Below are 10,552 nucleotides of genomic sequence, written 5' to 3'. Positions count from 1 at the left end.
AAACACTTAACCACTGAAGCAGACAAATATTTGTTTCAAGATTATTCAGAAATAAAAAAAATAGAAATTATGGGGCGTTACACGTACCGCACTGCACCCCACCTCCCATCCAAACCTATCCTAAGAATTATCTAGTTTCCTCCTACAAAATAATCCGAATTTGACGTCTATTTTTGAAATATAAAACAGATAATAAAAATTACATGTCATAGATGGCCAGAATTAAAATTATTAAACAAAATTCAACATTATCGAATTTTAGTGTTTACACAAGTGTTACAACACCAACTGGGACAGATGATATAACAAAAGATATTTTAACAATGATATAACAAAAGATATTTTAACAATCTCTTTTTAGCATTATTGACAAAATCTTATAATAAAAAAGTCATACATCCAACACAACAAACAACTACTCCCCCTACGATGCATCATAAGCATAACTCGTGTTTATATTCGAGTAAAGACTTAAGAGTCTGTAGGCAAGTTAAGGATTTAAAATTCACCAATTTATTGCCACCTTACTTACCTCGCTAGTTGCTGCCCTTGAAATCATACAGGACACTTAAACTTACTACCTTCTTATTTATTGCCACCGATTTTTGAATATCAACATTAATTGTCTCAAATGGGTAATGATGTTTGCCTTCTACTTCTAGGAGTAAATGCTTTGTTGGTTAAGATGTGGTAATATTTGATCTGTCAGCAACACCAACAAGAGTAGGTTCTTCCATAACATCTACAGGGTATTCTAATTTTATAATTGATTGAATAAAAAAATTATTTTTCACATTATCATTTAATATTATTTATATAGTATGTTTAATGGTTTTTACATTTAAAGTAAATTGTATAAATAAATATTGTTCCATTGATTAAAGTTTAACTAATATTAAGTTGCATTACATGGTCAGATGTAATACGAGAATACAACTTATATCAATAGGTAATCTAAACTGTGCACAGTTTTTGGGGTCAAATTGAGAAAACGACTCATGATAGAACTATGATGTAGTCTATAAATCTTTGGAAAGAGAGTTTGTTTGGGATATTAGGGTAAGCTTGAAGCATAGAAATAAAAAAGATAGATATTGTTTGGGCTGATTCGTTTATAAATTAATTCACTTGTGATGTTTATAGTATGATTTACTTAAATCATTAGTAAGAGGATACCTATGTGTATATGACTCATGTACTATGATATATTGAAAACATGTATTTTCAAGATAGTGAGCTAAAAGTTGGTAACATGTATTTTAAAGATAGTGAGCTAAAAGTTGGTATGTTAGGTACATGACTTATGTATGACATGACTTCCCTCACAATAATGGAATCATAACTCAGTAAAAAATTAAATTGTATCCTCTCATTGGCATTATATAAATTATGAAAATAGAATATGGCTATGAGTCGTTTGGGACAAATGATTTTTATGATTACTGATATAATTAATGAACATCTTCATTATAGAAGATACAATGATGACCATGTAATAAAAAAGATATGATTATGTGAACAGGTTTAACCTAAGGATAATAAATAACAAGGTTATTAGACTAAAACTTAAAATAAATAACTTTCATAATGATATATGTAATGGAGAGTTCAATTATGATACTTTTAGTACAATGACTCTATTACTAAATAACTTAATAATTAATAGATGGAAAGCCAAATTTTAATTAAAAATATTTTAGTCCTAATTGTATAAGTCTAATCAAACCATCTACTAGCTCACTACAATTTTGAATGGGTTGCATGAAAACTTGAAGGAACAGACAAAATGATGAACAAGAAACAAATTGTATAAATTACTATTTGCAATAATTGTATTTTTCTCAAGAAGAGATCATTTAAGAATAATTGAATTATTTTAGATTATTATTTAATTGAATGAATAAATTAAATAATTATGTGTAAAGTAAATATTAAATTATGTGATTATCATAGTTTAATTTCGTTTGCATATAAATTTTAATATGATAAAATTATTATAACTTTAAATCAAATTGGAATTAAGTTGGGTAAATTATTCAATTAAAATTGACTAATTAAATATTAAATTAAATTAAGAATTATTTAATTATTTAATTATTTAATTAATTGATTAATTGATTATATGAGCAAGTTAGGTACACTCAAAAAATTGAACTAGCAAGAGCCAACCCAACTTCCTTATTAAGGCAAGGTGTCGCAGCAATGATACTCCCCTCTTACGGGAAGCCACCGATCAAATGTCCTTCTAGAGTCCTAATTAAATCGAAATTCCTCCGTTTTAATTAATTTGAAACTCTAGATGAGAATTAGTTTAGAACTTTTAGCATCCGGATTTCCTTTACTAGACAGCAATTCTGAAAACCTTTTAGCATTTAAAAATAAATTTAAAATTTTCCTTTCACTCCATTTTCTAAATCAAAGTTTTCCTTTGTTTCTATCTTGCTCTTGAGAGAGAATTTTTCCCCATTGACTCCCCAGTTTTCACCTTCATTTCATTCATCATTTTTCATGTACACAAACATGATTCTTCAAGAATCAAAAAATTGATTATCAGATTTGGCGTAGTACTACATGACATCATTTCATGAAAGCATGTTTCACCACTTTGCATAGACTTTTTTTTTATATAATTCACACCATTCATTCCATCGCTTTGACTTGTGCCTATTTGTTCATAAGAACCCCCATTCAATTCCACATGACTTACAGAGTCAATTGGCTCATCACTATTTCCAACTCTCTGATATATGGCGTGGTTATACAGGCACCCTCCTGCCCCTATACCGATCCAATAACTGCAGCATTAAGAAAAATGGACCAAAATTAGTTCAATATAAAAGAAACTACCTTGAAGAAAGTTTATTAGCTTAGTAAGTCGAGCATTAAAATTATAGGGTGTCAGTAACATTGTCGCACAACATATAAAGGTCCATCAATCAATCCCACAAACACAATTTTTAAGCCTATTCACTGGGAGGAAAGAAAAGAGGGAGAGGGTATTTGTCTACAACGAAAAAGTACTTTCTTGAATAGTTTACAAAGACTGATCATTATATTTTCATCTATAGACTGATGGATCATACTTTCAAAGTCGATGCCCATCAAATTGACATTCTAAACATCTGTCTGAAGAGATCTTCAGTTTACTTCTCAGATGATATCATTTGGAATTCGCACAATCAGAAAACCAGATTTAGGTTTTATGATTTTTCAGTTCGATGCTCTATAATCATGCATGTACGCGGGTTCTATATCTGAAGAAAAGGCAAAAGTCAAACAAAGAAAAGGATAAATTTTGTGACTATCCCTACAAGGACGCCAACATAATGAAAAGAGTAGACATGTACATAACATGATCCCTAGGGCAAACCAAGCAAAGGGAGGTGACTTGTAAAGAATTCTACTAACTTCTATTAATAAACTCAAGATACAGCTATGATTAATGTTATTAATTAAAAAAGGAGTTACCTTGTTGATTGCAAATAATTTCAAAGCGGAAAAGAGGAAAGTGAAAAGAAGGGGACGGCTTTACTTATAGAGCAAAATTCCATTTGCTCTGCGTTTTCCAACAATGTGATAGTACAACGAAATAAATCATGGGGGAGTTTATACAGAGTGCAGCTTTCTTTAACAATATGTTTCCCACCATTGTGGGATTTCATTAAAAAAAAGTGAACTTAGGAAAAAAAAGGCTTATATATAAATGGAGCTTTCCATTTGCATTATAATTCCAACCAATGCATGAATGAGAATTTGGAGGGGAAAAATTCCCTTCATTTCAGAATTCAGCGTAACCTTAAAAGAATTTTTAGGCTACAACATTCATACTTTTAGACATTCAGTCATTTAATTTTAATTTTCCCAAAAACTGAAAATGTAATAAATATGAGTATCGGCCCATAAGCAATAATTAGACCTGTCCATAGTGACTGTGTCAAGCCTAGAGGATTTTCCAAATTCAAACCAGCCTAGCCAGAATTGCTTTTTATTAATAAAAAATTGTTTAGATTTAACATAAAATTATTTAGATATTAATACAAAAAATATTTTTAATATATTTTTAACATTGAAACAGACTGCCCGGCTGAGCTTGGGTAAGGGGTACAACAAAAGTTTCAGGCAGCACCTAGCCCTTTGACAAACTCTAAGAAATAAGCAAAAGGGGAGGAGTTTATTCATAGAGGCTACCCTCCCTTTGCATTGTATCTTACTCTGATGTAGGATTAAATTAAAGCTTGAAATGCAAAAGGAAGAAAGGAAAGGCTTATTTATAAGTTCAACTTCTCCTCCCACCAATGTGAGATTAAAATAAAAGTGATGAAGAAAACTATTCATTTTCCTTTTGATCCTAAACATATCAAAACTGCAATTCTAAGAACACAGAAGATTATTACAAAATCATCATAATAGAAACATATGGAGCATACATACACTACATTGTACATACTTAACAATGATAAAATCTTAAATTCTGATTTGATTAGAAGATATAATTGATGGGAGTACTGATAACCATGTCTCAAATACCAATTATAAAAGAATTAAAAAGTATTAAACATAACTAGTTAATTTAAAGAGTAAACTATACCCTTAGTTATAAAACAATGGGTAAGTTTTCATTTTGATCATTTAACTAAAAGAAGTTCTTGTCATTGAATTATTCAAAAGTTTTCAATTAAGTTACTGGGCTATTAAATTGGTGTTATATGGCTTTTTATGTTCGCATTGCTTACACCAATCAAAAGCTCTCTTTCCCTTTTTCTTCTACAATTCAATTTTTTTTCATGAACGTCCAAATCTGCGAACTAACATTCAAACATTTTCTTTCTCCAATCTTCGACACTAACTATCATATCAACTTAGATCTAAGGTATGTTATTTTGCTCATCGATGGGCATTGGTCAACCATACCGACCGTCGAATTGTCGCTTAGAGCTCACTGTTAGAACTTTTCTCTTCAAAAAAAAAAAAATTTAATAGCCCAATGACTAAACTAAAAATTTCTAAATAGTTAAATGACCAAATTGTAATAATTGCTAGTTAAGTGACCAAAACAAAAATTAACTCAGTTTAGTGACTAATAGTGTAATTTACCCCAATTTAAATTTACAATTAATTTATTATTATATTTCATTTTGGGCAAGCATTTTTAAATTGTATATTTCATTACAAATATAATTTAGTTTTACTAGCATGTTATTATCAAATTCAAGATCTAGCTCACTTAGTAAAGTCCTTAGTAGTTTACCTTGTAAGACAAGGTTCAATTTTTACCATGAGCATAATCTTTTGTATTTAGAGGATTCGGTTATCCAAATCTGCAATGCCATTGCCATGGAATGGTTGCTTTTTGACAGCAGCCATGTTTGACAAAATTTTCAGTTGATTTTAGAAGGGAAGAAAAAGCAATAGACAATTATACCCTTTATACCTCAATGAAAGGCTGCATGAATAAGGTAATGCATTTTTTATATATGAAGATAGTCCACGTAGGTGTTTGCCTCAAGGCACTTTGGCTTCAGCTGAGCCACTAGGCCAGGTTCTAAAGTCAATCACCTATTTACAGCCTGACCAGAGCACCTAAACGTGCACCAAGCAATATTAAGAACATATTCACAAGCTCTCATTTTCTTAGGTTTCCTTTCTTGCTATATCAGAGGGGGAGAAAGTAAACAAGAGTTTATATTAACTAAATATTTTTGGATGAAATTATCAAAATAAATGAACAAACAATTGAAAACAAAGATTCCCTGGTGATTAAATAAAGTCAGTAACTTAACCAATCAAATATCAGCTCTGTTTCTATAGTTTAGCCTTTCCAATAATCCCATTCTAATTTGTGTTGAAATAGATAACTATTTAACCCCCTCCTTGCAGCAAGGAGAAGGGATGCTGATTCAGTTACTCACATATTGATGGCACAAAAATGACTTCAAATTTCACTTCTTTGATGTAGAGATAAATATCAACAAGTTCTAGAATTAGATGATTTGCTGGCTTTCTTTCATACTCTAAGATCAGTAGAGACATTGATTACTGGTTTTCCAAATTTTGGAATGGTTCCAGAATACTTTTACACTTCTACACTAACCGACCGAGAACTAACAAAATAATATATTGCAAGCATGCATGCCCAAAAGACAGTTTGTGATTTAAAAAGAAAATTTACTTGACTTCATAATTGAACATACCGATCTGACGTATGGTTGCTGGAATAGCCAACCAAGAATTGGTATCCTTTGCAGAAACACAGCCAGTGTTGGCCAAAAACCACTGCAAAAGAGGTGGATGTTAAATGAGTAGATAAAAAATGTTAAGCATTTGTATTAAATCAAGGTAATGAAAATTTCATATAGACCTGAAGAGTACAACGAATCCATATGTCTCCAATATCATGCCAAATATGGGCCATCCAACAACAACGAAAAAGAAGCCAACACCAAAAGAAATTGTTCCCTGTATTTAGCATCAACATATCATAAAGAAAACGAAAGATGCATTTATAACGTCAGAGTTTAGGTATGTGAGTTTTTGTGTGAGTGAGTGTGGAGAATAAATAAAACCTTAAAATTTTGAGGTTTCATAAAAAATTGCATGGTGGACTTCAGACCAATGGTTAAGGTCACTCCTGATATGAAAAGGATCTGATTAACAGAAAAAAGAAGGTAGTGTTAATCAAGTATGATTCAACAGGGAAAATGAAAATAATTGTGCAAAGAGGACAAAAAGATAATAAAAGTTAGCTTACATTTCCCATGGCAAGCAATCCCTTGTCGAAAAAGAAGATAATTCCCAAAAATGAGAAAAATATGCCAAATCCCGTTAATCCGAGCCCAATTTCTGTTTTTCATGTCAGACATTAGTAAAAATGAAAGTTAAACCAAATGATAAGTGCATATAAGGTTTCCCTTTTTCCGTCAAAATAATGATGACAAACGAAGTCATAAGTCCCCAATTAGCTAAGTTCATGTGAATCAAATGCTAGACAGTAGCAACGCACTCCTACTCACCTCCAATCAATATCAATGACAACAATCCATGTAACAGAACAAATAGTTGGCTCAGATCACAGGTTTAGACCTAAACTAAAAAGATTAGATTCTAGCGAAAATAAGAGTTAACAAAATTGTCCATATCACATATAGCTAAGGTGTTGGTAAAAGTCTTACCACCAAATAATCTAATAAATTATTTACATATTGTAAGATATTCTGCAATACTCCTATGAAATTGCAATAACCCTAAACTGTTTCCATTAGCATTTGTATACAAAATCCACATGTAAGAGGGTTCGTCATTTTGTTCAACTTAAACAACACCATCATAAGCAACTCCAAGAAGGTGTGGTGCACACGCTTCACCAAGCATAAATGCATGCATAAATAAATTTAACAATGAGAACTACATCCTATTGAACTACCCTATATATTTGAACTTTGAATAATAAGGGGTGTACATATCAATTAGAAATCCTTCACCATCTACGCACATCAAATGTGATCAACGGAGCTCCACTAGTAAATCATTTTGGAGTTTGACTAACATCAATTTATTAGAATTACCAGTTAATATATGTTTCTTAATAAAGCAGCATAACTTACCAAACAACTCCGAATAGCTTACTAAAATATTTGTTCGGATAATAAATAATAAAAAATATTCTTTCTAAGGAAATATATTCGACTGACTTTGCCATACTAATTTAACGTCTAATATAAATTAGCACATCAAATCATTCCCAGATTGCCTCAACGTAAAATAACATGGACACTTCAAAGACTTTCCTAACTTAACAGCAGTTACAAAATTTTACCAACATGCATAATAATAAATAAAAATCCCAAGATAAACGATGAACCAAGTCCAGAGATCTGAATTTCACAAAAATTTCTAGGGATTGCACAATGCATATTTCAAGCATCAAACCTCCATCGGAAAAAAAAAAGTATCACACCGAACAGAAGTTTCACAAAATCACAGATTCATAGATGCGTTAATTGAATGAAAAGAAGCACAGAAAGCACAGAAAATGGAAGATAAAAGCTCACTTTTTCGATCATTCATTTCAAAGGAAACCATTTTGCTGATTCTTCAGATACCTGTTACTTTCAAAAAGCAAAACAAATAAGAAACGGAATCATGTGATAGAATCAGGGGAAAAAAAGGGGAAAACAGAATTTAATAATTAAATACAGATCTAATAGAGTACAGACTCCACATAAAAAAGAAGAAAAACAAATCTTAAATAAAAAATCCCGTTTGTTTACAGAGAGGAAAAAGAAGTAATTTCTCGGTAATCAAACAGAGAAAGAAAAGAAACAACTACCTGAAAGTGATTGAGAAATTCAGAAATGGGAAGCGAGCGAGCGAAAGAGGGAGCCGCGAGTTAATGTAAATAAAACAAGTTGAAAAAATACTTGAGATAACAAAAATATATAAAATTTTAAAATTTTTTATTTAGCATCTCTGTTTACATGAGAAGTAACTGAAATGACATAAAACTCCTCATCATCAACTTATATTTTCCAAAAGCAGTCCATCAAAAGAGGCAATGTAAAGTTTATGTGACCACTTGTAGTAGCAGAAGCAGAAGCTTTTCCATTGCTGCATTGCTAAAAAATGCACATTCTGGTATTAAAATATTGTAACTGAATATTATATATTATATTAATTGAAATTATATAATATATTAATTTCGTTTATTGACAACCGGAATCCGAATTAACCTTAATAATCAAGATAATGAAAACTTAGAAAAAGCGTGGATTAATTCAGATTGGACCGACTTTGGGTAATTCCTAGTAAAAGTATCTCCTCCGTCTGGTGGTGGATCTTCTCAAAGTCCGCTTGATGAGTCCTTAGTTTAGAACAAGGTAGCTGCTAATGCTTCCAATCTATTAATTATGATATCATTTATAATTAACCTCTCATTGTTGAGTCCAGAAATACTCATTACTGTGTTGCTATCTGATATTACAACATCTCTCCTCTATAAAACATCTCGTGTTTTTTGTTGCTTACTCTCCTTTTTAGCTAAGCCTGTAAGGACTGATTTTCTATCAAATTAATTAATATATAGTCGTCAACACCAATCTGCATTTGCAATAAATCCAAGGAGTGAAGACCTTCTATACATCATTCATGAGAAAAGCAATAAACGATGTGTTTTTACACTGACAAGCATTGCGGTGTCGGCGAGGGAAGCATCATCAATGGCTTTGTAGTTCCATTAAAAGAGAACCACAAGCTGTTGTTGACGAGAGTGCTTCTCCCACAGTACAACACCAGTAGCTTGCAAGTTTGCAAGTTCAGCATAAGCAGCTGGCTTATTGCATTTCTCAGTTTGTACTTGGGGAAGTGGTGGTTAGGGAGATTCTAAGATATTGGCCAGTTACTAATTGTCAAAAAGAAATTATAGTTATAGGAGAACAGGATGAGGTGGTGGAGAATATGGATCCAGATCAGGCCCCTCTGCACCCAAATAACAAGGTGTTCCAACAGTTAACACAAAATGTGAAGGCCATGGATCCAACTCTATACTACAGGTGCCTTACAGAAATGGGTCATCGGGAATCAGAAGAAATCAAGAGGAAACAGAAATAGTGACAATTTATGCACATCAATAATAAGCTCTTCCATTCAACAATATATGCATGTCTTGTTCTCATTGAACTGAAGTGCAAGGCGTCGTATTTTGTGCTGCCACTAACTTCAGCAATTAGAAAACATGAAACCTTAGTGACGACAACTAAGAAAGTGGCTATGAATTATGAGACTCGTGACATTGATGGAACAGAATGCCAAGATTCTGGCAGTGTTCAAATTTCAAAAGTTAAAAAGGAAAACGAGGGGACTGTCGGGTTTGTTGTGATGGGGCAAAAACCAAACAATTCTATGGCCAGTCCACTAACGAGCACTTTTCTTTGGGCTTACAAAAGTCGTGTTGGGTCGCAAAGTCTGTTACTAAATCCAAATTTGACTTTAATACAAGCCATGTTTGATGTTTTGGGATATTTGGGTATATCTAAGCGCCCATGTTTGTGTGGAGTGGACGAGGCTGCTACTAGAAAAGGGGAGGTTAGCAGCTCCCTTATATGAATCTTGGACTGATGAGAAGGTGGGGGCTAAGAGTGGCTCTCAGCCTCACCGGGGTTACTATTGTTGTGGGTTTGGGAATTCATACACCATTTATAATCTTTCTTTGTCAGGAACAAATTTCTGTTACGGATTTTCTGATGATACGAAAGCTATTAGTTTATGTCTCTGGTTTGATCGATTACTTTATCATTCATTCGGTGGGTAGAGCTGGGGTCTCTCGTTACTTTGGAATAATTTTTTAAAGCGTAATAGGTACCTAAATTTGTATTAGATATCTAAGTTTTTTTCACTTAATTGATACTTAAAAATAATAAGTTAAGTTGATATTTTTCTAGCTAATTAACTAATACCGTGGCACAATGACTAGTAGCACAATGACACAAGGCAACATCACATTTTGATACGTGGTAAAAAAATAAAATATTCTAAAATATAAAATTTATAAAAAAATTTA

At 32.1% G+C, this 10,552-nt stretch overlaps 1 protein-coding gene across 4 annotated transcripts; it reads right to left on the bottom strand.

Annotated features, from left to right (window-relative positions):
• Window positions 1-2,456: 2,456 nt before the first annotated feature.
• LOC108467831 (vesicle transport protein GOT1) lies at window positions 2,457-8,632 on the bottom strand. Of its 4 annotated transcripts, none has more exons than XR_008276978.1 (8): window positions 8,327-8,603; window positions 8,049-8,099; window positions 6,749-6,840; window positions 6,564-6,644; window positions 6,359-6,456; window positions 6,170-6,273; window positions 3,084-3,254; window positions 2,457-2,795 (listed from the first exon to the last, which is right to left on the bottom strand). XR_008276978.1 is itself a non-coding variant. In XM_017768627.2 (7 exons), exons 2-7 carry the CDS (start codon window positions 8,077-8,079, stop codon window positions 2,757-2,759), a joined length of 423 nt encoding a protein of 140 aa, XP_017624116.1. In that variant the 5' UTR covers window positions 8,080-8,105; window positions 8,327-8,632; the 3' UTR covers window positions 2,457-2,756. The 4 variants fall into 4 exon arrangements, 2 of the variants coding, with proteins under 2 accessions (XP_017624116.1, XP_017624115.1); XR_008276979.1 differs by having other exon boundaries at window positions 8,049-8,105; window positions 8,327-8,444; XM_017768627.2 differs by lacking the exon at window positions 3,084-3,254 and having other exon boundaries at window positions 6,192-6,273; window positions 8,049-8,105; window positions 8,327-8,632.
• Between the last annotated feature and the right edge of the window lie 1,920 nt (window positions 8,633-10,552).

Source organism: Gossypium arboreum, chromosome 13 (genome assembly GCF_025698485.1).
Source record: "Gossypium arboreum isolate Shixiya-1 chromosome 13, ASM2569848v2, whole genome shotgun sequence".
Taxonomy (NCBI): Eukaryota; Viridiplantae; Streptophyta; class Magnoliopsida; order Malvales; family Malvaceae; genus Gossypium; species Gossypium arboreum.
The sequence above is the reverse complement of the archived record's forward strand: the minus strand, read 5'-3'. Positions and strand labels throughout refer to the sequence as shown.

Bases quoted from the DNA above. Each gene is read 5' to 3' on its own strand.
- LOC108467831 (XM_017768627.2), bottom strand. From the start codon at position 8,079: ATGGTTTCCTTTGAAATGAATGATCGAAAAA. The intron at 6,841-8,048 runs GTGAGCTTTTAT...CATGAAAAACAG, and splicing joins TGAAATGAATGATCGAAAAA to AAATTGGGCTCGGATTAACG. The intron at 6,274-6,358 runs GTCTATATGAAA...CCTCTTTTGCAG, and splicing joins GGATTCGTTGTACTCTTCAG to TGGTTTTTGGCCAACACTGG.